This window comes from Giraffa tippelskirchi, chromosome 5, assembly GCF_054371585.1.
Source record: "Giraffa tippelskirchi isolate mGirTip1 chromosome 5, T2T-mGirTip1v1.2.pri, whole genome shotgun sequence".
NCBI classification, from domain to species: Eukaryota; Metazoa; Chordata; class Mammalia; order Artiodactyla; family Giraffidae; genus Giraffa; species Giraffa tippelskirchi.
Window position 1 is genome coordinate 155,776,269 of NC_137279.1, and position 26,036 is coordinate 155,802,304.

General features: G+C 38.4%; 1 protein-coding gene across 16 annotated transcripts in view; it reads right to left on the reverse strand.

Moving 5' to 3' along the window:
- The window catches only part of RAVER2 (ribonucleoprotein, PTB binding 2), a 169,460-nt gene that overhangs the window by 21,869 nt on the left and 121,555 nt on the right, over window positions 1-26,036 (reverse strand). For 10 of the 16 annotated variants that reach the window (XM_081486561.1, XM_081486557.1, XM_081486556.1 and 7 more), the window contains one exon: window positions 24,649-24,785. In XM_081486561.1, the coding sequence (XP_081342687.1) occupies window positions 24,649-24,785 (137 nt within the window). Of the gene's footprint in view, window positions 1-526; window positions 633-24,648; window positions 24,786-26,036 lie in introns of all 16 variants that reach the window. The other 6 variants (XM_081486558.1, XM_081486568.1, XM_081486565.1 and 3 more) reach the window with 1 other exon arrangement.

Consider the following 26,036-nt stretch of genomic DNA (forward strand, 5'->3'; position numbering starts at 1 on the left):
ATGGCCTGTAGTCAGCCAGGCTCCTCTATGGGATTCTCTAGGCAAGAATACTGGAGTGGGTTGCCATTTCCTACTCCAGGGGATCTTTCCGACCCAGGGATCCAACCTGCGTCTCTTGTGTCTCCTGCATTGGCAGGTGGATGGATTCTTTACCACTGAGCCACCTGGGAAGCCCAAAGGTAGGTGGACTGGAACACAAACAGGAGGTGAGACCAGGGGAACATCAGAGGCAGTACCTGCCATCCTGCCTCCCAGCCAAAGGAGGTGAACTTGCAGGCCCAGAAAACCTGGTAGCAGCAGGGGAGGCAGCTACATGACTCCAGTTTCCCGGCCACAGTGGTGTTCACAGTGACAGGTAATCTGGCCGCAATGGCAGTGAGGGCTATGTTCTGTCCCTTCAACCACAGAAGCACCCATGACTCCAGCCCCTAGTCCCCTTACCTCACTCCTATCTACAGTGGTGCAACCCAGAAACCCAATAACCCCAGCATGGTAGAGGTACCTGTGACCCCACCTCTCCACTTACCTCCCCTGCAGTAGCAGAGCCCACAGTTCAGATCTGGGACATGGCAGAAGTATCTACCATCCCAGGCCTCAGGAGGTGACACCAGCAGCAGCAAGGCATCAAGACCCTAGAGACACAAGCAGTGACAAGGAAGGCAGTGGGCAGGTGACACCTCTGACAGGTAAAGTGCTGACTCCCACATCTAACCAGAAGCACTTCAGGTAAGAAAACAAAAATCTGGTGCTATAGTGACACCTACTGGAAAACAAAAGAGAGCACTTTAATTTCTAAATTGCTGCATCTTTTGAATCAAGCCAAAAATTTTTTTTAAAAAAGGTTTTACCTAAAGAAGAAAGATGTCCATTACTTCAGATGCTCCAGCAGAGGAACAACTTATCAAGCATCATGAAAACCCACAATAACATTGTATTCAAAAAAGAAAATGACAATTCTCTATAAACCAAAGTCATAGCATACTGTGATCTAACTGATAAAAGAATTCAAAATAGCTGTCACGAAGAAATTCAAGAAAATTCAGTGATCTCAGGAATAAAATTAATAAAGAGAAGGAATATTTTACTAAATAGATTGATACTCTACAAAAGAACCAAACAAATTCAGGAGCTAAAGGATTCAATAAATGAGATGAGAAATGGAATTTGGAAAGCACTGGAAATAGAGCAGACTTTATGGAAGAGAGAATCAGCAAGCTTGAAGATAGAAATCTAAAAACGATACAGATAGAAGAAAGGAGAGAATTAAGATCTAGAGAAAACTGGGGAAATCTATGAGAACTACCCAGCTCTTTCAGGAAAGGTCACATTAGGATAATGGGTATCCTGGGAGAGAAGGAAAAGGCAGCAGAGAGATTAAAGAAATAATAGCTGAGAACTTCCCAAACCTGGAGAAGGAACTGGATATACAAATCCATGTAGCTAAGAGAACATCTAATTACCTCAATGCAAAAAAGACTTTCCCTAAGACACATTATCTTAAAACTGTCAAAAGTCAATGACAAATAATTTTAAAGGCAGCCAGGGAAACAAGGATGGTAACCCACAAAGGTACCCCCATTAGACTATCAGTAGATTTCCTGGCAGAAACTCTAGAGGCCAGGAGAAGAGTGGACATTCTCCAAATACTGAAAGAAAAATTGTCAGCTGAGAATACTCTATCCAGCAAAGTTATCATTCGGATATGAAGGAGAAGGAAAGGCTTTCCCAGACACACAAAAGCTGAGGGAATTCATCAACAATGGACCTGCCTTTAAGAAGTGTTGAAAGGAACTCTTCCACCAGAAAAAAAAGGCAAAGGTACATAAAACCTTGAGTAAGGTGATAAACAGTATCAGAAAATTGCCACTCTATATCAGAATAAGTTTTTAAATATTTTATTATAGCATAAAGGTTAAAGGGCTGCTAAGTTGCTTCAGTCGTGTCTGACTTTGTGCAATCCCACAGACAGCAGCCCACCAGGCTCCCCCGTCCCTGGGATTCTCCAGGCAAGAATACTGGAGTGAGTTGCCATTTCCTTCTCCAATGCATGAAAGTGAAAAGTGAAAGTGAAGTCGCTCAGTCATGTCCGACTCTGAGCGACCCCATGGACTGCAGCCTACCAGGCTCCTCCGTCCATGGGATTTTCCAGGCAAGAGTACTGGAGTGGGCTGCCATTGTCTTCTCCGAAAGGTTAAAGGGGGAAAGCAGTAAAAAATAACCACTTCAATCTGTTAAACTCAAAACATAAAGAGGGATAATTTCAGACAACAAAAACATAAAAGGGGAAGCAAACAAGGATGGCAAGCGAAGATAAGATGCTATCAGCAGAAAATCAGACTGTTTTTCCTATGAGACGATTTATACAAGAATTGCAGTAACCACAAAACAAATCTAGAGCAGAGACAAGCAACACAACAAAATATGAAAGAAAAACATAGAAAACCGCTAAGCCAAAATAGTGGACAGAAACACAAGGAAAAAGAATACACACACACACACACATAATTTTTTAAAAAGCAATACTAAGTACTCATTTATCACTAATCAACCTAAATATAAATGAATTCATCAATCAGAGTGGCTAGATGGATTAAAAAACAAGACTCAACTATATGCTGACTCTAGACTAACCATGAGTAAAGAGATTGAAACAGTACTCAGAAGCGTGTGTGTCTGTCAGTCGCTCGGTCACGTGCCACTCTTTGCAGCCCCTGGACTGCAGCCGGCCAGGCTCCTCTGTCCACGGGATTCTCCAGGCCAGGGCCCTGGAGTGGGTGCCATGCCCTTCTCAGGGGGTCTTCCCAGCCCAGGGATCGAACCCAGGCCTCCTGCACTGCAGGCAGACTCTTTACTGTCTGAGCCACCAGACAAGCCCGAGAAAAAAACAGTCCAGGATATATTCTGCCAAACATGCAAGGAAGATTTAATACCCGTCCTTTTCCAATTCTTCCAAAACACTGAAGAGGAAGTGCTTCCTAAGTTATTTTACAAGGTTATTACCCTGTTATCAACACCAGACAACAACACAAAGAAAGAAAATTAAAGGCCGTTATCTGCCAAGAACATAAATTCAAAAATCATCTCAATAGGTGAGAAAAAGCATCTGACAAGATTTAACACCTATTTATGATAAAAAAAATCTCAACAAAATGTGTACAGAAATAACATACCTCAGAATAATACTGGCCATATATGAAAAAAATATAGCTAATCTATTCCTCAGGAACAAGACAAGTATGGCCACCCTAACCACTTTTATTTCAAAATACTATTGGAACACCTAGCCAAAGCATTTAGGCAAGGAAAAATAAAGGTATCCAAATCAGAAAGAAAAAAGTAAAAATGCAAAAAAATTATCTGCAGATGATATGATTTTATATGTAGAAAACCTGAAAGACCACATGCACACAAAAAACTATTAGAAATAATAAATGAATACAGTAAAGTTGCAGAGTACAAAGTCAACATTCAAAAATCTGCTGTGCTTCTATACGCTAACAATGAGCTCACAGAAAGGAAAATTAAAGAAACAATCTCATTTATAATCACAACAAAATGAATGAAATACAACTGAGGTGAAAGATCTCTACAGTGAAAACTATAAGATGTTGTTGAAACTGAAGAAGACACAAAAAATGGAAAGATATTCCATGCTCATGGATTGGAAGAGTTAATGTTAAAATGTCCATCTGAAGCAATCTACAGATTCAATGCAATATCTATCAGAATTCCAAGGATACTTTTCAGAGAAATAGAAGAAAAAATTCTAAAAATTTACATAGAACCAAAGAAGATTCTGTACAGCCAAAGCAATCCTGAGAAATAAGAACAAAGCAGGAGGTATCAAACACCCTCATTTCAAACTGCATTACAAAGCTATAGTAATTAAAAAAAAATACATAGATCAACACAACAGAATAGAAACCACAGAAATAAACCTACACAAATATGGACAATTAATTTATAACAAAGGAAAAAGAATATACAACGAGGAAAAGAGAGTCTCTTCAATAAATGGTTAGAAAACGACAGCCACATGCAAACAAAAATGAAACTAGGCTTCTAGCTCACACCATACACAAAAATCAACTCAGATTAAAGACTTGAATGTAAGACCTGACACCATAAAACTCCTAGAAGGAAACATAGGTAGTATTTTCTTTGACATATTACTACGCTCTTAGCAATATCTTTCTGGATGTGTCTCTTCAGGAAAGGGAAATAAAAGCCAAAATAAATAAATGGGGCTAAATCAGACTAAAAATCTCTGTTCAGCAATGGAAACCATTAACAAAATGAAAAAACAGCCTACTGAATGGGAGAAGAGAAGATACTTGCAAATGATATATCTGACAAGAGGTTACTATCCAAAATATATAAGAACTCATACAACTCAATATTAAAAAACAAACCAGATTAAAAAACGGGCGGAGGAGCCAAATAGACACTGTCCAAAGAAGACATACAAATGGCCATCAGACACATTAAAACATAGCCAACATCACTAATTACTAGGGTGGTTCTCATCAAAACCACCATGAAAGATCACCTTATTCTTGTTAGAATGGTTATTATAAAAAAGGCAAGAAATAACAAGTGATGGCAAGGATGTGGATAAAATGGAACCCTCATACACTGTTGGAAAAGACCTGATGCTGGGAAAGATTGAGGACAGGAGAAGTGGGTAACAGAGGAGGCGACTGTTGGATGGCATCACTGACTCAATGGACATGAGTTTGAGCAAACTCTGAGAAATGATAACGGGCAGGGAAGCCTGGCGTGTCTGAGTCCATGGGGTCACAAAGAGTCAGTCATGACTTACTGACTGAACAACAACAACATACACTGTTGGTGGGAATACAAATTGGTGTAGACACTATGAGGACTTCCCTGGTGGCTCAGTGGTAAAGAATCCATCCACCTGCCAATGCTGGATACTCAAGTTCGATCCCTATGTTGGGAAGATCCCCTGGAGAAGGAAATGGCAACCCATTCCAGTATTCTTGTCTGGGAAATTCCATAGACAGAGGAACCTAGCAGGGTCTATGGGGTCACAAAAGAGTTGGACATGACTTAGCAACTAAACAACAACAGGTGACTATGGATAACACTATGAAGATTCCTCAAAAAAAATTAAAAAATAGAACTGCCCTTTGATCCAGAGATACCACTTCTGGGTATTCATCCAAAGGTAGTGGTGGTGGTGGGAACCTGACTTGAAAAGTTTGTGTTCACTGAAGCATCATTTACAATAACGAAGACACAGAAGTAACCTAAATGTTCACTGATGGATGAATGGTAAGGAAAATGTGGGATACACACACACAGGAATATTATTCAGTCATAGAAAAGAAAATCCTGCCATTCATGACAATGTGTGGGCCTCACGGGCATTATGTTAAGTGAAATAAGTCAGAGAAAGACAAATATTGTATGCCCCCACTTATATGTGAGATCTAAAAAACAAACAACAAACAACAAAAGAGACTGACCCTAACTTATGGATACAGAGGACAGATTGGTCATTGCCAGAGGTGGGGATTAAAGGACTGATAAAATGGGGCAGAGTGGTCAAAAGATACAAACTTCCAGTTACAAAATAAACAAGACCTGGGAATATAATGTACAGCAAGGTGACTATAATTAATAATACTTTATTGTATATTTGAAAGTTGCTAAGAGTTAATTACTCTTAAAAATCCTCATCACAAGAGAAAAAAACTAACTGTGCAGTGATGGATGTTAACTAGATTTACTGTGGTAATTGTGTCACAAAATATACACAAGTCAAATCAATATGTCGTCACATGAAACTACTGTTATACATCAACTGCACCTCAACAAAAAAAAAGCTATTCCACCTCAATAAGGGCTGGCAGCAACAAAACTGCATGCTTACCTACTTAGCTGGAGTCCCTCCCTCCAAGTCCTCTCTTTCCACTATCATGCCTCTTCATCATTCTCTTCAGCTGTCTTCTCTATTTTCATCCCTTTCGTGGTCTAGTGATCTTACTGCGTTTTGGACCATAGCCACTAACATTGTCACACCCTTCAGTTCAGTCGCTCAGTCATGTCCGACTCTTTGCAACCCCATGAATCGCAGCACGCCAGGCCTCCCTGTCCATCACCAACTCCTGGAGTTTACCCAAACGCATGTCCATGGACTTGGTGATGCCATCCAGCCATCTCATCCTCTGTCGTCCCCTTCTCCTCCTGCCCCCAATCCTTCCCAGCATCAGGGTCTTTTCCAATGAGTCAACTCTTCCCATCAAATGGCCAAAGTATTGGAGTTTCAGCTTCAACATCAGTCCTTCCAATGAACACCCAGGACTGATCTCCTTTAGGATGGACTGGTTGGATCTCCTTGCAGTCAAAGGGACTCTAGAGTCTTCTCCAACACCACACTTCAAAAGCATCAATTCTTCGGTGCTCAGCTTTCTTCACAGTCTAACTTTCACATCCATACATGACTACTGGAAAAACCACAGCCTTGACTAGATGGACCTTTGTCGGCAAAGTAATGTCTCTGCTTTTTAATATGCTGTCTAGGTTGGTCATAACTTTCCTTCCAAGGAGTCAGCGTCTTTTAATTTCAAGGCTGCAATCACCATCTGCAGTGATTTTGGAGCCCCCAAAAATAAAGTCTGACACTGTTTCCACTGTTTCCCCATCCATTTCCCATTAAGTGATGGGACCAGATGCCATGATCTTAGTTTTCTGAATGTTGAGCTTTAAGCCAACTTTTTCACTCTCCTCTTTCACTTTCATCAAGAGGCTTTTTAGTTCTTCTTCACTTTCTGCCATAAGAGTGGTGTCACACCCTTAGCTTCAGTATAATGAACTCTTTTTTTCTCATTAGTCTTCTTCCTCTAATAAATGATCAGTCCATCTAGTTTAATTTTGAAAAGCTATCTGTTGTATAAGTCAACTAACTCATTTTTCAAAGATAAGAGGGAGAGAAACAGATACCTCGTTCTGAGGTCTGGAAATCTCACACTCTCAGTTCCCTTCCCTGATTCTTCCTGCATTGTAGTAATCCATGTGTCATGTCTGAGTATAAAGCATAACAGTATAAAGCAACCTGAGTGTTCCTCTCTTTCTATACCATCTTCATTGTCAAAAACCAGTTAGGAAATTTATTAGATACTTTCATTCAAAGGATTGCCTAATCGTGCTATATCATTCACAGAAAGAACCTCCTAGGATGCGTGAGTTCAGCAAAAACCTTCACCAGGAAATATGGGAAACTATAGGTAAGAAAAGCAAATGAAAATGAATGTTATGGTAGCCCATATGATAAGGGAAGAAAGATAATCCTTCAATACACTCTATCAAAGATATCTTCTAATGTAAGAACCGATTAAATAGGAAATGATGATAGTTAAGATTTTTGTTGTTGTTGATTCAGGATAAGACAGCATCTGAGTTGAGATTTGGAGGTGAGGTCAGATATGAGGAAGAGACACAGGATGGCCACTTTAGGAGAAAGGAAATACCTGACAAACCAGATGGCACAAATTCACACACCAGTGACAGGACACCAGCGGCTGGTCCATGGAAGAGAGCAGCGGCAAATGAGGTTGGAAAGGCAAGCTGGCCTCAGTCATGGACAGGCTGAAACACTAGGCTAATACCTGATTAATTACAAATACAGAATGACATGTTTGATCTTAGAATTTGTAGGTTAGTAAGCAGCTTCATAAAACAAAAAAAAAATGTGGCAATGAAGGAGAGAGGTATTAGAAGGTCTCTCCGGGAGGCCACTGAACTTGTCCATGCTTTTAGATATATGCACGTGGGCAAACACAGATCATGTGATTCAAATTTTTGCTTAGCATTTACAAAGGAATTTACAGATGAGAAAGAACAAAGTGGCATACTTTGAAAATCTGAAGAAAACAATTTCAACAGGCATTTATGCTTTGAAGAGAATAAAGAAAGACACTGAGAGAAGCTCTATAACTCGAGTTCTGCATGTCTAGTATTCAGGCAGAAATCAGATCAACAAACCAGCCAAACCACAGTACATTTGGAAAGGTATGAATTGACAGCATGTAATTTGATGAAGTTCTATACTGTATCACTGGCCTGTGCAGTAAACAAGGAAGAAATTATCATCTCCATTGAAGAGGTGAAAAAACAAAAGCTCAGAAAACTTATGTGACTTGACTAAAATCACAAGACTTCCCAAGTGCCTCAGATGGTAAAGAATTTGCCTGCAAGGCAGGAGACCCAGGTTCGATCACTGGGTCAGGAAGATCCCATGGAGAAGGGAACTGCTACTCACTCCAGTATCCTTGCCTGGAGAATTTCATGGACAGAAGAGTCCACGGGGTCACCAAAAGTTGAACATAACTGTGTGACAATTCTCACTACTCATACTATGCAATATTAGGGCTATGAATTCAACTCAATTTTTCTCACTTTACTATTCTCACCATTATTCTAATCTGCCTTATTTTTAAAAATCCAAAGTTTGCACGCATTTACTATAAAACCCATTCTGTAACTATGCAGTTATTATTTTTGGATTAAAAAAGAAATCTCATTTTCTTCCTCTTATTAAAGTAAATATTTTTATCTTCACGTAAATATAGACTAACTTGTTTTATTTCCATGTGACAGCCAAAGATTGATACTTACCATGTATAGTAAGCTCAATTTTTAAGCTCATTTCAATCACTGAACTAAAGGCTTATTTTAAAAGTACTCAAAAGAATTTGAGAAACTGGAATCTTGAATATTCCTCAGGGAAATTCCTTTGGGATAAGTTAATGCTGAGTGTGATTTTGATTAGGCTCATCTACTACAGTCCGAATTAAAGATACTTCTTTACATTAACACTCTCCTTAAATAAATGTAACTATTTAGCACATAATTTCCTAAATACAAAAATCAAACTGGTTTTCAGAAAATTCTGCCTCTATATAGGACTCCTCAGTGTCACCTTCTCCTTTACCCCACTTTATCTTTTCTAGGTCTTGACTCTTGAATGGTATTAGATGGGATGGAAAATCTGAAATGACCAATTACACTAGTTCACCTAAGGTCTGAGTCAAACCCATAATACCCCTTCTTATAGTTTCCAGTCAAGCTTTTAGACTTCATAACTAAAGAAATAAGAATTTATTTGATTATCTTCTCTGCATTTAATGTAGTTCACTTCTAAAGTTTTATTTAAACAATGTAATTCTTTTCCTAGTTCTTATAAAATGTTTTAAAACCAACATGCTTTATTCTGTGACACTGTTGTTGTTGACTCACTCAGTCGTGTCTGACTCTTTGTGACCTCATGGATGCCAGGCATCCCTCTCCATCATCAACTTCTGGAGCTTGTTCAAACTCATGTCCATTGACTCGGTGATGCTATCCAACCAGCTCATCCTCTGTTGTCCCCTTCTCCTCCTCCTCCAATCTTTCCCAGCATCAGAGTCTTTTCCAATGAGTTGGCTCTTCGCATGAGGTAGCCAAAGTATTGGAGCTTCAGCATCAGTCCTTCCAATGAATATTCAGGTTTCCTTTAGGATTGACTGGTTTGATCTCCTTGCTGTCCAAGGGACTCTCAAGAGTAACAATAAAATGTTTCTTTCTTGTATATATATGCAGATGTGTTCAGTTTTCATGTTACTTTTTGCCTTTTCATGTTACTTTTGCTACTTGCCTTTCTTTATGAGTAATGTTAAGTCTTAACTGTGAATGTAAAGACTGATCCTCCAGGGCTTGCCTGGTGGCTCAGTGGTGGAGAACCCACCTGCCCATGCAGGAGACACAGGTTCAATCCTTGGTCCAGGAAGATTCCATATGCTGCAGAGCAACTAAGCCCATGCACCACACCAGAGCCTGTGCTCTACAGCCAGGGAGTTGCAACTACTGAATCCCATCTGCCTAAAGCCCATGCTCCACAGCGAGAAGCCCACACACAGCAAAAAAGGTACTGTACTACATTTCAGTTCAGTTGCTCAGTCGTGTCCTACTCTTTGTGAACCCATGGACAGGAGCTTGCCAGCTTCCCTGTCCATCATCAACTTCGGGAGCCTGCTCAAACTCATGTCCATTGAATAGGTGAAGCCATCCAACCATCTCATCCTGTCGTCCCCTACTCCTCTTGCCTTCAATCTTTCCCAGCATCAGGGTCTTTTCCAGTAAGTCAGTTCTTCTCATGAGGTGGTCAAAGTATTGGAGCTTCAGCTCCAGCTTCAGTCTTTCCAAAGAATATTCAGGACTGAGTTCCTTTAGTATTGTCTGGTTTGATCTCCTTGCTGTCCAAGAGACTCTCAAGTCTTCTCCAACACCACAGTTCAAAAGTATCAATGCTTCAGTACTCAGCTTTCTTTCTGGTCCAACTCTCAGATCCATACATGACTAAACTACTGGAAAAACCATAGCTTTGACTGCACAGACCTCTGTCAGTATGGTAAACTTCTCTGTTTTTTAATATGCTGTCTAGGGTGGTCATAGCTTTTCTTCCAAGGAGCAAGCATCTTTTAATTTCATGGGTGCGGTCACCATCTGCAGTGATTTTGGAGCCTGAGAAAATAAAGTCTGTCACTATTTCCCCATCTATTTGCCATGAAGTGATGGGACCGGATGCCATGATCTTAGTTTTTTGAGTTTTAAGCCAACTTTTTCACTCTCCTCTTTCACTTTCATCAGGAGACTCATAAGTTCCTCTTTGCTTTCTGCCATAAGGGTGGTATCATCTGTGTATCTGAAGTTATTAATATTTCTCCCTGACATCTTGATCCCAACTTGTGCTTCATCCACCCCAGCATTTCACATGATGTACTCTGCATATAAATTAAATAAGCAGGGTGACGATATACAGCCTTGTCATACTCCTTTCCCAATTTAGAACCAGTCCTTGATCCATGTCCACTTCTAACTGTTGCTTCTTGACCTGCATACAGGTTTCTCATGAGACAGGTAAGGTGGTCTGGTATTCCATACTCTTAAAATTTTCCACAAGTTTGTTGTGAACCACACAGTCAAAGGCTTTAGCGTAGTCAATGAAGCAGAAGTAGATGTTTTTCTGGAATTCGCTTGCTTTTTGGATGATCCAACAGATGTTGGCAATTTGATCTCTGGTTCCTCTGCCTTTTCTAAATCCAGCTTGAATATCTGGAAGCTCACATTTCACATACTGTTGAAGCCGCACTTGGAGAATTTTAAGCATTACTTTGCTAGTGTGTGAGATGAGTGCAATTGTGCAGTAGTTTGAGCATTTTTTGGCATTGCCTTTCTTTGGGACTGGAATGAAAACTGACCTTTTCTAGTCCTGTGGCCACTGCTAAGTTTTCCAGATTTGCTGACATATTGAGTGCAGTACTTTAATAGCATCATCTTTTAGGATTTGAAATAGTTCAACTGGAATTCCGTCTCCTCCACTAGCTTTGTTCATAGTGATACTTTCTAAGGCCCACTTGACTTCGCACTCCAGGATGTCTGGCTCTAGGTGAGTGATCACATCATCATGGTTATCTAGGTCATTAAGATCTTTTTTGTATATTTCTTCTGTGTATTCTTGCTACAACTTCTGAATATCTTCTGCTTCTGTTAATTCCATACCATTTGTGTCCTTGACTGTGTCCGTCTTTGCATGAAATGTTCCCTTGGTATCTCTAATTTCCTTGAAGAGATCTCTAGTCTTTCCCATTCTATTGTTTTTCTCTAATTCTTTGCATTGATCACTTAGGAAGGCTTTCTTATCTCTGTCTGCTATTCTTTGGAACTCTGCATTCAGATGGATGTACCTTTCCTTTTCACCTTTGCTATCTGCTTCTCTTCTTTTCCCAGCTATTTGTAAGGCCTCCTCAGGCAACCATTTTGACTTTTTGCATTTCTTCTTCTTGGGGATGGTTTTGAGCACTTCCTCCTGTACAATGTTTCAACTTCCATCCATAGTTCTTCAGGCAATCTATCTACCAGCTCTAATCTCTTCAATCTATTTGTCATTTTCACTTTACATTCATAAGGGATTTGATTCAGGTCATATCTGAATGGGCTAGTGGTTTTCCCTTTCTTCAATTTAAGTTGCATTAAGGAGTTCATGATCTGAGCCACAGTCAGCTCCTGGTCTTGTTTTTGCTGACTGTATAGAGCTTCTCCATCTTTGACTGCAAAGAATATAATCAGTCTGATTTCGGTATTGACCATCTGGTAATGTCCATGCGTAGAGTCATCTCTTGTGCTGTTGGAAGAGAGTGTTTGCTATGACCAGTGCGTTCTCTTGGCAAAACTCGTTAGCTCTTGCCCTGCTTCATTTTGTACTCCAAGGCCAAACATGCCTGTTACTCCAGGTATCTCTTGATATACTACTTTTACATTACAGTCCCCTATGATGAAAGGATATCTTTTTTGGTGTTAGTTCTAGAAGGTCTTGTAGGTCTTCATAGAACCGTTCAACTTCAGTTTCTTCGCCATTAGTGGCTGGGGCATAGACTTGGATTACTAAGATACTGAATGGTTTGCCTTGGAAACAAACAGAGATCATTCTGTCGTTTTTGAGATTGCACCCAAGTACTGCATTTCAGACTCTTATTGACTGTGAGGACTTCTCCATTTCTTCTAAGGGATTCTTGCCCACAGTAGTAGATATAATGGTCGTCTGAATTAAATTCACCTACATTTAATGAAGCAAAATTTGATCATCACCTAATCAGTTTCAGTATATCAAATTGTACAAGTTATATATTTTAGATATAAGTATATTTAAAAAGCATTTTTTAAAAATCAAAAGACATTAAAATCCTTTGAAAAGTTAGACTAACATATAGAATAGCAATTCAAACCTCTCTTTAGATTTATTCATACTGTATACTCTTGTTGACTTTTTCAAACACTTAAAAGATTAGTTTGTTTTATAAAAAAAGATTTTAGAGTGATGATAGTAACTTTACATTTCAACAACTTGCTTTGCTTAATTCTAGTTTTTAGCAAAAATCATTTTTTAATGTACTTTCCAAGTTACTATCTAGGGCTAATATAATCTGTGGTTCAGTAATTTCTGTTTAAAGTAGGTTGAGGTTTTTAAAAATACTTCATATTGTTAGTGTTTGTCACACAATTCTGACCTATCCCATTGCACAAAACATGTTTTGTCAAGTCTCTGCATTATCTGCCCATGAGGGGGCAGCCTTAGGCTCTACATGAAAGGACAAAACATTGCCAGGCGTTTTTGCTCCTTTTTTTGTTTTTGTTTCCTCTTCCCTCATCACACCATCTCATCATACATTCTGTAGTGGATTCCCTACAACAGGCAGGTGGTCAGATTCCTGGCAGGAAAGATCCCTGTAACCAAGGGCAACAGGAGAGTACAACATGCAAGTAAATGATGCCATCCTAAGGCAGGGCACACCAGCATGGCAAGTGTCAAATGAGAACCCAAAACCACAACTTAGAAAGACATGAAATAGTTGTTATTTTTTATGTTATTAGAACTAATGGCTATGTCAAACAAACGCTGCTTGAGATGTTACTTATATTACTAATAAGAATGTCTTATTTTTTACAGATTATAATTAGATATTAGATTTAGGTGTTTAAAAAATATTTAATAAATTAGCTCAAGGCTTCTCCTTTACAGTGGCTCCTCTCAACTGTCTGACACAGATGTATCTATTTATCTCCACCTCAGTACCTGACTTTCCAAACTCCACTGGTACTTTCAAACTAACAGGAATATATAGCTGACTATAATGCTATTATCACTGTGAGAGTGTGCAAAACAAATTTTTAAACTACATCTATTTCTGATTTTCTCAACAACAATTCATACAGTTAAGAAATGTAATTGTTGAGAAAATGGATAACTGCAGCTCAGTGGTAATTCTCATTAATTACTATGATCAACTACAGAAGTGGGAGGGGTGGCCCATTTTAAACTGGTTTCTAATTAACTAGATCTGGAATAATTGATTTAATTCATTTATCATCAGAAATTTTAAGATCTCTAAAATAATAAATGGAAATTCTTTCCTCTATTTAGTACAGTTAATGCTTGAGTTTCAAAATTAGGGTCCAATATTTGTTGATTCAAGAGATTAGATCTGGTAGACAGAGTGACTGAAGAACTATGGACAGAGGTTTGTGACACTGTAAAAGAGGTGGTGACCAAAACCATCCCAAAGAAAAAGAAATGCAAGAAGGCAAAATGGTTGTCTGAGGAGGCATTCGAAATAGCTGAGAAAAGAAGTAAAGCAAAAGGCAAGGGAGAAAGGGAAAGATATACTCAACTGAATGCAGAATTCCAGAAAATAGCAAGGAGAGATAAGAAAGTCTTAAGTGAACAATGCAAAGAAATAGAGGAAAACAACAGAATGGGAAAGACTAGAGATCTCTTCAAGAAAACTGGAGATATCAATGGAACATTTCATGCAAGGATAGGCAAGATAAAAGACAGAAATGGTAAGGACCTAACAGAAGCAGAAGATATTAAGAAAAAGTGGCCAGAATACACATAAGAGCTATGCAAAAAAGGTCGTAAATAACCCAGATAACCATGATGGTATGGTCACTCACCTAGAGGCAGACAACCTGGACAGTGAAGTTAAGAGGACCTTAGGAAGCATTGTTACAAACAAAGTTAGAGGAGGTGATGGAATTCCAGCTGAGCTATTTCAAATCCTAAAAGATGATGTTGTTAAAGTGCTGCATTCAATATGCTAGTAAATATAGAAAACTACAGTGGCCATGGGACTGGAAAAGGTCAGTTTTCATTCCAGTCCCAAAGAAAGGTAATGTCAAAAAATGTTCAAACCATGGTACAATTGTGCTCATTGAACATGTTAGCAAAGTAATGCTCCAAATCCTTCAAGCTAGGCTGCAGCAGTATGTGAACCAAGAACTACCAGATGTTCAAGCTGGATTTAGATAAGGCAATGGAACCAGAGACCAAATTGCCAACATCAACTGGGTCATAGAAAAAGCAAGGAAATCCCAGAAAAACATCTACTTCTGCTTCATTGACTACACTAAAGCCTTTGACTGTGTGGACCACAAAAACTGTGGAAAATTCTTCAAGAGATGGGAATACCAGACCACCTTACCTGTATGTGGGTCAAGAAGCAACAGTAAGAACTGGACATGGAACAATGAACTGGTTCCAAACTGAATAAGAAGTACTACAAGGCTATATACCGTCACCCTGCTTATTTAACTTCTATGCGGAGTACATCTTGTGAAACACAGGCCTGGATGAATCACAAGCTGGAATCAAGATTGCCAGGAGTAATGTCAACAACTTCACATATGCAGATGATACCACTCTAATGGGCAGAAAGCAAAGAGGAATTAAAGAGCCTCTTGATAAGGGTGAAAGAGGAGAGTGAAAAAGCTGGCTTAAAACTCAACATTCAAAAGCCTAAGATCATGACATCTGCTTCCATCACTTTCCATGGCAAATAGACTGGGGAAAAGTGGAAGCACTGACAGATTTTATATTCTTGGGCTCCAAAATCACTGCGGACAGTGACTGCAGCCATGAAATTAAAAGACGCTTGCTCCTTGGAAGGAAAGCTATGACAAACCTAGACAGCATATTAAAAAGCAGAGACATCACTTTGGCAACAAAGGTCTGCATAGTCAGAGGTATGGTTTTTCCAGTAGTCATGTATGGATGTGAGAGTTAGACCATATAGAAGGCTGAGCACCAAAGAATTGAAGCTTTTGAACTGTGATGTTGGAGGACTCTTGAGAGTCCCTTGGACAGCAAGGAGATCAAACCAGTCAATACTAAAGGAAATCATCCCTGAATGTTCATTGGAAGGACCGATGCTAAAGCTGAAGCTCCAATACTTTGGCCACCTGATGTAAGAATCAACAGATTGGAAAAGACCCTGATGCTGGGAAAGACTGAAGGCAGGAGGAGAAGGGAGTAACAGAGGATGAGATGACTGGGTGGCTTTACCGACTCAATGGATATGAGTTTGAGCAAACTCTGGGAGAGAGTGAAGGACATGGAAGCCTGGCATGCTGCAGTCTATGGGGTCGCGAAGAATAGGACACGACTTAGTGACTGAACAACAACAATCTGTTGATAGTCACAAGGTTGTGCCACCATCAGTTCAGTCACTCAGTCGTGTCCAACTCTTGGCAACCCCATGGACTGCAGCATGCCAGGCTTCCCTGTCCATCCCAACTCTCAGAGCTTACTCAAACTCATGTCCACTGAGTCGGTGATGCCATTCAACCATCTCATCCTCTGTCATCCCCTTCTCCTCCTGTCTTCAATCTTTCCCAGCATCAGGGTCTTTTCCAATGAATCGGTTCTTCGCATCAAGTGGCCAAAGTATTGGAGTTTCAGTTTCAGCATCAGTCTTTCCAATGAATATTCAGGACTGATTTCCTTTAGGATTGACTGGTTGGATCTCCTTGCAGTCCAAGAGACTCTCAAAAGTCTCCTCCAACACCACAGTTCAAAAGCATCAATTCTTTGGTGCTCAGCTTTCTTTATAGTCCAACTCTCACATCCATATATGACTACGGAAAAACCATAGCTTTGACTAGATGGACCTTTGTTGGCCAAGTAATATCTCTGCTTTTTAATATGCTGTCTAGGTCGGTCATAGCTTTTCTTCCAAGGAGCAAGCATCTTTTAATTTCATGGCTGCAGTCACCATCTGCAGTGATTTTCATGCAGTCACCAGATTTTGGTGCAACCATCACCACAATCCAATTCCAGAGTATTTTTGTAACTCTACAAAGACACCCCACAACTTCCACTTCTCCTGACCCCTAATAATCAGTATCTGTTTATTTGCTCTAACGATTTCCCTCTTCTGGACATTTCGTATAGATGGCAACATATGTGGCCTTCTGTATCTGGCTTATTTCATGTAGCATAATGCTTTCAAGGCTTATCCATGTTGTGACAGGATTAGTGCTCCATTCCTTTCATGGGTGAATAATCCACTGTCAGGACATACCAGCTATATAATCCAGTTAGTTTCAAAGTACAAGTGGAATACTCCATTGTACAGATATACTACTCTTTGCTTATTCATTTCACCAATTGATGGACATTGGGTTATTTCTCATTTTAGGTACTATAAATAATGCTGTTATGAAAATTCATGTACATACAAGTTTATATATAGACACAGATTTCAATTAGATATACCCTAGATCATATGGTAACTCTGTGTTTAACATTTTGAGGAACTGCCAAACTGTTTTTCAATGCAGCTGCACTATTTTACAGTCCCATCACCCCAGCAATGTATGGGGGAACTAATTTCTCTCCATCTTCAATACTTGGGCTTCCCTGATAGCTCAGTTGGTAAAGAATCTGCCTTCAATGCAGGAGATCCTGGTTTAATTCCTAGGTCAGGAAGATCCGCTGGAGAAGGGATAGGCTACCTACTCCAGTATTCTTGGGCTTCCCTTAAGGCTCAGCTGGTAAAGAATCCGCCTGCAATGAATGAGACCTGGGTTCAATCCCTTGGTTGGGAAGATCCTCTGGGAAAGGGAAAGGCTAACCACTCCAGTATTCTGGCCTAGAGAATTCCATAGACTGTATAGTCCATGGGGTCGCAAAGAGTCAGACACAACTAAGTGACTTTCACTTCAACATTTGTTATAGTTCACTTTCCTTCATTCTTTATTCTTTCCATGCTTCAAAGTAGATAATCTCAATTGACCTGTCTTCCAAACTTGGTTATTTCTTCTGCCCACTCAAATCTACTCTTCTGCCCTAGTGAATTTTTCATTTCAATTATTATACTCTTCAAATTCAGAATTCCTGTTGGTCCTTTAGAATAAGTTCTGTTGCCATATTTATCTTTTTTTATCTGATGAGACACGGTTCTCATACTTCTTTTTAGTTCTTTAGATATGGTTTTCTTCCATTTTTTGCACATATTTTACATTAAGTGATTTAAATCTTTTTTCTAGTAAATCTAACCTTTGGGCTTCCTTAGAGACAGTTTCCATTAGTTGCTTTTTTTCCTGTTGATGAGCCACACCTTATTCCTTAGCTTGTTTCATGATTTTTCTATTGAAAAAGGATATAATGTGGCAACTCTGGAAATCAGTTTATACTTGTCTTCAAATTTTGTTATTTTTGTTACTTTACTGACTTTTCTGAAATAATTATGTAAACTGTGTATCCTTTGTTGAGTAGTAAAAGAAGACTACTCCACTAACTAATGATTTACTTAACACCCACAGCCAATGAGTCTCCTGGACTCTGCTGTGTGTTTGTACTGGGCCATGCTTTCAACACTCAGTCAAGTAGCTGACAACTCTGCCTTAGCCTTCACTTTCTACAGCTGAGAGCTTAGGGCCTTCTTGAGTTCTTTCCAAGTACATGAACAATCCTGTGTGTGTGCATGGCCTTGTAAGATTTCCAGGAGTATGTCAGAGCTTTCCAAAGGCCCTGTGGATATCTAATGCCCCAATTTTGTTCTTTTAATGCTTTTTAGTTAGCCTATTTCTTGCCTCAAGTATTATCTAGCACCTCAGGCAACCACAAAGTTAAAAAATTTCCTCTGAATGTTTTCAACAAACTCCCCTGGGGAAAAGCTTTTTACTTGGGCAAACTTGAGTCAAACAATGAAAACAACCTTGCAAGTGCAGTTGGTCCCTCCAGGGAACCCGCAGATGGGCCAAACAGTAGTTCTCTGCAAATGAAGCTTTGTGGAGTTTCAACCCTTTCATGCCCATTCTGGTGGCTACCAGCTTCCTGGTTTTTATTATGATTATGGGCTGTTGGAAGGAGACAGGAAAACAGGAATTGGATTGGCTGAGAGACCATAAAAAATATTGGTAAGACTGTTCTTGCCAATATTTAAACATATTTCTTGAATAAATACTCCCCCAGTTGCTTCATGCCTTTAGTTAACACCCAGAGTTCTAAAAAAGTTTATTCTGATTATTTCTGCCAGTATCATTGATGCTTTTATGGACAAGACACTGTTTGGAGGTTCTTATTACGGAACTTTGGTTGATATTATCTTTGGCTTAGATTTTCCATGTAGGCCTATGATATGTTGCAAATTAATTTTAGGGTATGAGGCAAGAGTCAAGAGTCATGTTTTCCAATACTGATAGTCAGTAGTACTAACAATATTTCTATTTTTTACCTATTGGATTATTTTTAAATTTTTGTCCAAAATCAATTTACCATTTAAGTATGGGTCTATTTTATTCTACTGATCCATTTGTCCCTATCATTATGCCAACACCATACTGTCTTGATTACTATGACTTTATAATAAATCTTGAAATCATGTAGAAGTCCTCGAACTTTATTTAAGATTGTTTTTAGTAGAATAATTCCTTTGCATTTTGATAGAAATTTTTAAAATCAGTTTTCAGTTTCTACTTTAGAAAAAGGCTGCTGGGAAATTGGTTGGGATTATACTGAATCACGGAGAAGGCAATGGCACCCCACTCCAGTACTCTTGCCTGGAAAATCCCATGGACGGAGGAGCCTGGTAGGCTGCAGTCCATGGGGTCGCTAGGAGTCGGACACGACTGAGCGACTTAACTTTTACTTTTCACTTTCATGCATTGGAGAAGGAAATGGCAACCCACTCCAGTATTCCTGCCTGGAGAATCCCAGGGATGAGGAAGCCTGGTGGGCTTCTGTCTATGGGGTCGCACAGAGTCGGACACGACTGAAGCGACTTAGCAGCAGCATACTGAGTCAACAGATTAGTTTGGGAAGAAGAACTGATATCATACCAATATTACATCTTTCAATTCATGAACATGGTATAGCACTCCATTCACAGGCATCTTCTTTAATTTCTCTCAGCACTGTTCTCTAGTTATCATTGCAGAGACTTTACAAATCTTCTCTTATTATTATATATTTCATGTTTGGTGCTACTATAGATGGAAATTTTTAAAATCTTTATTTTCCAATTGTTGCTGCTAGTACACAGAAATACAGTTCATTTTTGCATACTGCCCTTTTACCTTGTGACTTTGAAAAGTTTACTTATTATATTTAGTGGTTGCTTTTTAGCTTCTTATGGATTTTTCATGTAAACAGTCATGTCATATACAAAGAAAGACATTTTTACTTTTCCTTTCCTATTTCATATATTTTTAAAATTGTTTCATTGACTAAAACCTCCACGTTTATAATGTTGAATAGAAGTGGTAAAAGCGTACAGTCTTGGGTTTCTCTGGTGGCTCAAAGGTAAAGAATCCGCCTGCCAATGCAGGAGACATGGGTTCAATCCCTGATCTGAGAAGGTCCCACATGCTGTGGTGCAACTAAGCCCATGTGCCACAACTATTAAGCCTGTGCTCTACAGCCAGGGAGCCAGAACTACAAGTCCATGTGCTGCAACTACTGAAGCCCACGTGCCCTAGAGCCTCCTGTGCTCCGAAACAAGAGAAGACACCTCAATGAGAAGCCTGTGTGCTGCAACTAGAGAGAGTAGCCCCTGCTTGCTGCAATTAGAGAAAAGACCACACAGCAATGAAGACCCAGCACAGCCAAAAATAAAAACAAATAAAATTATTAAAAAGTATACAGTCGTGCCTGTTCTGACAATCTCTTTACTTTAATTGGAGCGTGTAGTCAATTTTTACTTAACTATTATTATCATTCATTCAAGATTTACCACCTAGCTATTTGTTTTCTATTCATGTTTTTTTTTTTTCTTTCCTAACATTTTTTTGGGCTTAATCAAATGTTCTTAGAATTCCATTATAATTCAACTGTTGATGTTTTAGCTATACTTTTTTTTTTTTTTTTCATTTTTGAAGAATTTTATCTAGTATATGTTGCCAACATGCAGTTCAGAGAGGTCGAACCAGCTCATGTCCCACCTAGAGCTTGGGATGGAAGAAGAACAGCCACAAGTGCTGCTGTGTCCCATGGGAGGCGGGAGGGGTAGGGAGACCCCAGCTATACTTTTTGAATTTTTAAATGTTTGCTCTATGGATTACAATATACATTCATTAACTTACCACACTCTACTGAAGCGTTAATATTTTTCTACATCAGGTAAAATATAATTACCCTGTAAACAATTTCATTCACCTCATACTGTCCTTTGTAGTACTGTTGTCAAATATTTTATATCTATATACATTATAAGCCCCACCATGCAATGTTACAATTTTGTTTTTAATTAACTTAAATAAAGATAAAATATATAATCTTTTTTCTTTACCCATATATCTGGTGGTGGTTTAATCACTAAGTTGTGTCCGACTCCTGCAACCCCACGGACTGCCAGGCCCCTCTGTCCATGGTATTGTCTAGCTGAGAATACTGGAGTGGGTTACCATTTCCTTCTCCAGGGGATCTTCCCAACCCAGTAATCCAACCCAGGTCTCCTGCATTGCAGGCAGATTCTTCACAGCCTTCAAATTTTTTGTTTCATATTTGATACAATTTTAATATCTGCAAGAAGGATAATCTGATACAAGTATTTTCACCAATACAGGAATTCCAATTATAATTTTTAAATGTGATAGCTTTATTGGAAATAAAAATTATTATTACCACATATATCGCGACATAGTCATCTCTCCTACTCCTTATGCACAGCTGCCAGTACAAAGCAATCAAACAGTTTCTATATGACACTACTTCCTTGCCTGAATAAGATTTTCCATAGTATAATGAAAATAATGAGGGTTTTGGAACCAGAGAAATCCTTTACTAGCTGCATAAACTTGAAAGATGATTTACCCTTTTATGCTTTCCCACTTATATTATGAAAGTGGTCATTTAAAAATCACAAGGTCATTAAAAAGATCAAATGTTTATATTACAAAGCATATAGTAAATGTTAAAAGCAAACCTTGGTTTCTTTCCCTTGGACCTTTTCCTCTATTCAAACAGTGAAAACAGAGGGAATTCCTAAAACATGACCATTTTTTATTATTAAGAAATGCAAATCAAAACTACAATGAGGTATCACCTCACACCAGTCAGAATGGCCATCATCAAAAAATCTACAAACAATAAATGCTGGAGAGGATGTGGAGAAAAGGGAATTCTCTTACACTGTTGGTAGGAATGCAAATTGATACAACCATTATAAAGAACAGTATGGAGAGTACTTAAAAATGTAGGAATAAATCTACCATATGACCCAGCAATCCCACTACTGGGCATATACCCTGAAAAGGCCACAATTCTAAAAGACACAAGTACTCCAGTGTTCAGTGCAGCTCTATTTACAACAGCCAGGACATGGAAGCAACCTAGATGGCCCTTGACAGATGAATGGATAAAGAAGATGTGGTACATATACACAATGGACTATTACTCAGCCATAAAAAAGAATGCATTTGAGTCAGTTCTACTAAGGTGGATTAACCCAGAACCTGTTATACAGAGTGAAATCATAAAGAGAAAAACAAACATCATACACTAATGCATATATATGGAATCTAGAAAAATGGTACTGATGAATCTACTTGCAGGGAAGGAATGGAGACACAGATGTCAAGAATGGACTTGTGGATACAGTTGTGGAAGGAGACAGCAGGATTTATGGAGAAAGTAGCATTGACATATATACACTATCATGTGTATATATGTGTATAAAACAGATGGCTGGTGAGAACCTGCCGTGTAACACAGGGAGCCCAGCCTGATGCTCTGTAATGACCTAGAGGGGTGACATGGGGAGAAAAGAGAGGCTCTAGAAGGAGGGGATATATGTATAATTGTGGCCAATTCGTGTTGTTATATGGCAGAAACCAACACAGTATTGCAAAGCAATTTTCCTCCAATTGAAAAATAAATTTTAAAAAATGACCATCTTTTACTAGCTATTCAATTAGTAACATTTAATTAAGTTTAGGTTATAAGGATGAAAGAACAGAAGGAGAGAGAACAAATCTCACTTTATGAACAAGAATGAGGAGACAGCAGGGACTGTCCAAGGAGACAATGAATCCAGGCAGGATCCACATCTCCACAGTTTCTCTGGTTAAGCAAGTGAAGAGGGAGGAGGAAGGCTGGGAACACAGAGGCATCTTTATCACAGAATTTCTCTGTGAGTAAATGGGAAAGGTCTGTCTTTCTATGGATATAAGTGTACAATAAACCACAATAATCTAACAAGCAAAACTGCTATTTAGAAAAGCAACACAGGTTTCAAAACTGAAATAAATGAAAAGGTAAATATGAAAAATAACTTTCAAAGCTTAAATCACAAATTTAACTAAATTTAAAAAAACTTATTGTGCTTCTTGTTTATGAAAGTAAATTTTGTTCCTTATAAAAAAAAAACCAAAAAGTTAGAATTGTATAGGACTAAATTTTATAATTTTTTAAGATTAATAGATTATGAAAATTTATCATGCATTTACATATAGTTTTACATGATTTTTAATATATGCATTATAGTTCCTGATATAAATATGACAATTTTTTTCTTCAGTCTATAGACTATTTGGATTTTAGGTTATTTCTAATTTTCAAAACTATAAATTATTCAGATGATTTTACACACCTCTGATGATTTCTTGCCTTTGTCACTTGTAAATATAATCAGCATACAATTAATATCCTTACCTAAGCATTACTTAAAACATTAACAAATAAGGGAACAAAGATGAAGCCTTATGAAACCCAGAAGAGGATGAGTTCCAGACTGCATCAATTCATTATTGTTCCTTAAATATAGGTATGTTGCCATCTAATTGCATCCTCTTCCAATTCATATTTCTCCATCTTTTCCACAAGCATATAGGAGACTTTATTATATCCAGCTTCACTGTTTCTACAGAATTCATTTGACCTGTGTTTCTAGTATCCTATCACAAAAGCATAATCAGGCATCAATTGTTCTAAGTGAATTTGTATAGGTTTTCTTTTCTAAGTTTATTAGAGACAGGTAAAGCCAACACAGTTGTTCTAAAGAAAGCAAAGTGTAAGTATTGCTCCCATAGACAGGAAAGAGCTGAGAAGGTAACTGCTGTGAGAAATAAGAAAGAATCAGAATTGTTAAAGACTCTTGTGATTACATAAGGTCATATAGTACTAACATGATATACATTCTCAGTGTTAAACCACTAAGAATAAGCTGAAGGAGAAAAGCCCGAAAAGAAAAATGAACATATTTAAGTAATGACACAGTGTGTCTTTTGAATGTAATATTTTAATGTTTTTGACTGTTTTAAGAGTTAGCATAATAGTGCTAGTTATGATCATATATCCATATCCATAAGCAGTGAATAAGAACAGAGGTATTTCCTTAGGTTTCTTAGTCAGGTCTACACTGGTGTAAACCAGAGGTCAGCAGAATTTTTCTGTAAAGAGCCAGATAGTAAATATCTAATCTTGTGGGCCACGTAGTCTCTGCTGTAACTATTCAACTCTGAGGTTGTAGCACAACAGCATCATAGACAACATGCAAACAAATGGATGCGGGTGTATCCCAATAAAACTTTATTTTAAAAAAACAGGTTGTGATTGTGGGCTGGATTTGCCCTGCAGTTCGCTGTCCACTAGTGTAAACAATGTGAACAAATATATAGGGCAAAATCATACTTAGCAATCTTCTAAACATGTCCTAAAACTGCATACAGTGGGCAAGAAATATTGTATAGATCAGTGCAATTTTACCACCTTATGACATTATAAGAATCACAGTTTCATATACAGTGAATTCAGTATATAGTTGACGCAATTTTTCTATATATCATCAAAACCTGAGAATGATGTACCTGTGCATAATCACCAAAAGGTTGAGAATAAGCAATGCACTTCTCCAATGTGTGTTGTGATTCATTTCCCTGAGAGATTGTATCCAGAATGTTGCTTGCAACTCCAGTCTTCTGTACAGTGGTTTTACTTGCAGGGGCTTAAGGCAAAATTGATATATAAATTTTAGTTAGCTTGTTTTATTATAAATTACAGAGTACAAAACCCATTAATTTAGCATATTCTCAAATAGAACACAAATTTTAGTTTGCCAGTAAAGATCTACATTTATTATTCTTGTGTGTGTGTGCTAAGTCACTTCAGTTGTGTCTGACTCTGTGTGACCCTAAGGACTGCAGTCCACCGGGCTCCTCTGTCTACAGGATTCTCCAGGCAAGAATACTGGAGTGGGTTGCTGTTTCCTCCTCCAAGGAATCTTCCCGACCCAGAGTCGAACTCGCATCTCTTACATCTAACCTGCATTGGCAGGCAGGTTCTTTACCACTAGTGCCACATGGGAAGCCCTTTATTATTCCTAGGAGAAAATATATATATAGTATATGATATTATCTAGTTTGCTTAAAACAACTAAAAATGGAAACCTGCTCTATGGGTAATAATCTTGATGGAAACATTTAAAAAGTATATGCCTAATCTCTAAAGCGAGGCATTCAAAATGTAAATTAACCATTCTTATTAATGCAACAGTTGTAACCATCAAATTTTAGACCAGATAAAAATAGAGTAGGCATACCAGAAGCCTAATTCCTGGGTGGCTCAGATGATAAAGAATCTGCCCGTCATGCAGGAGACCAGGGTTCAATCCCTGGGTTGAGAAGATTCCCTGGGTAAGGGAATGTCAACTCACTCCAGTATTCTTGCCTGGGAAATCCCATGGATAGAGGAGCCTGGAGGGCTACAGTCTATGGGGTCACAAAGACTCAGACATGACTGAGTGACTAACTCTTTCTTTCATACCAGAAGCACATTAAATTTTTTCTAGCTTTAAAAAATTATAAATTAGGCCTTCCCTTGTGGTTCAGATGGCAAAAAAAAATTATAAATTAATGGTTAGGTTCAAGAGGATACTTCATAAAATACAAAGAATGCATATTAAAAACAAAATTCATCTTTCATCTTTTTTCATTCAATTTTATTCTTTTTCCCAGAGGTAACAGCTTAGTATTTTCTCAGATTTAACTTTATGCATTTACACATTCAAGTACATGCATAAAAGAATACATAGCTTTAAACAAACATAAATGGAATCAATCTATGAACACTTTTGCTTCTTGTCTTTAACAATTTGCTTTAGAGATCATTTAATATTAGTATATGCAGTGCTTCCTCAACTATGTATTTCACTTTATGACAAACCATTTAATCATTCCCCTATTGATGACCATTAAGG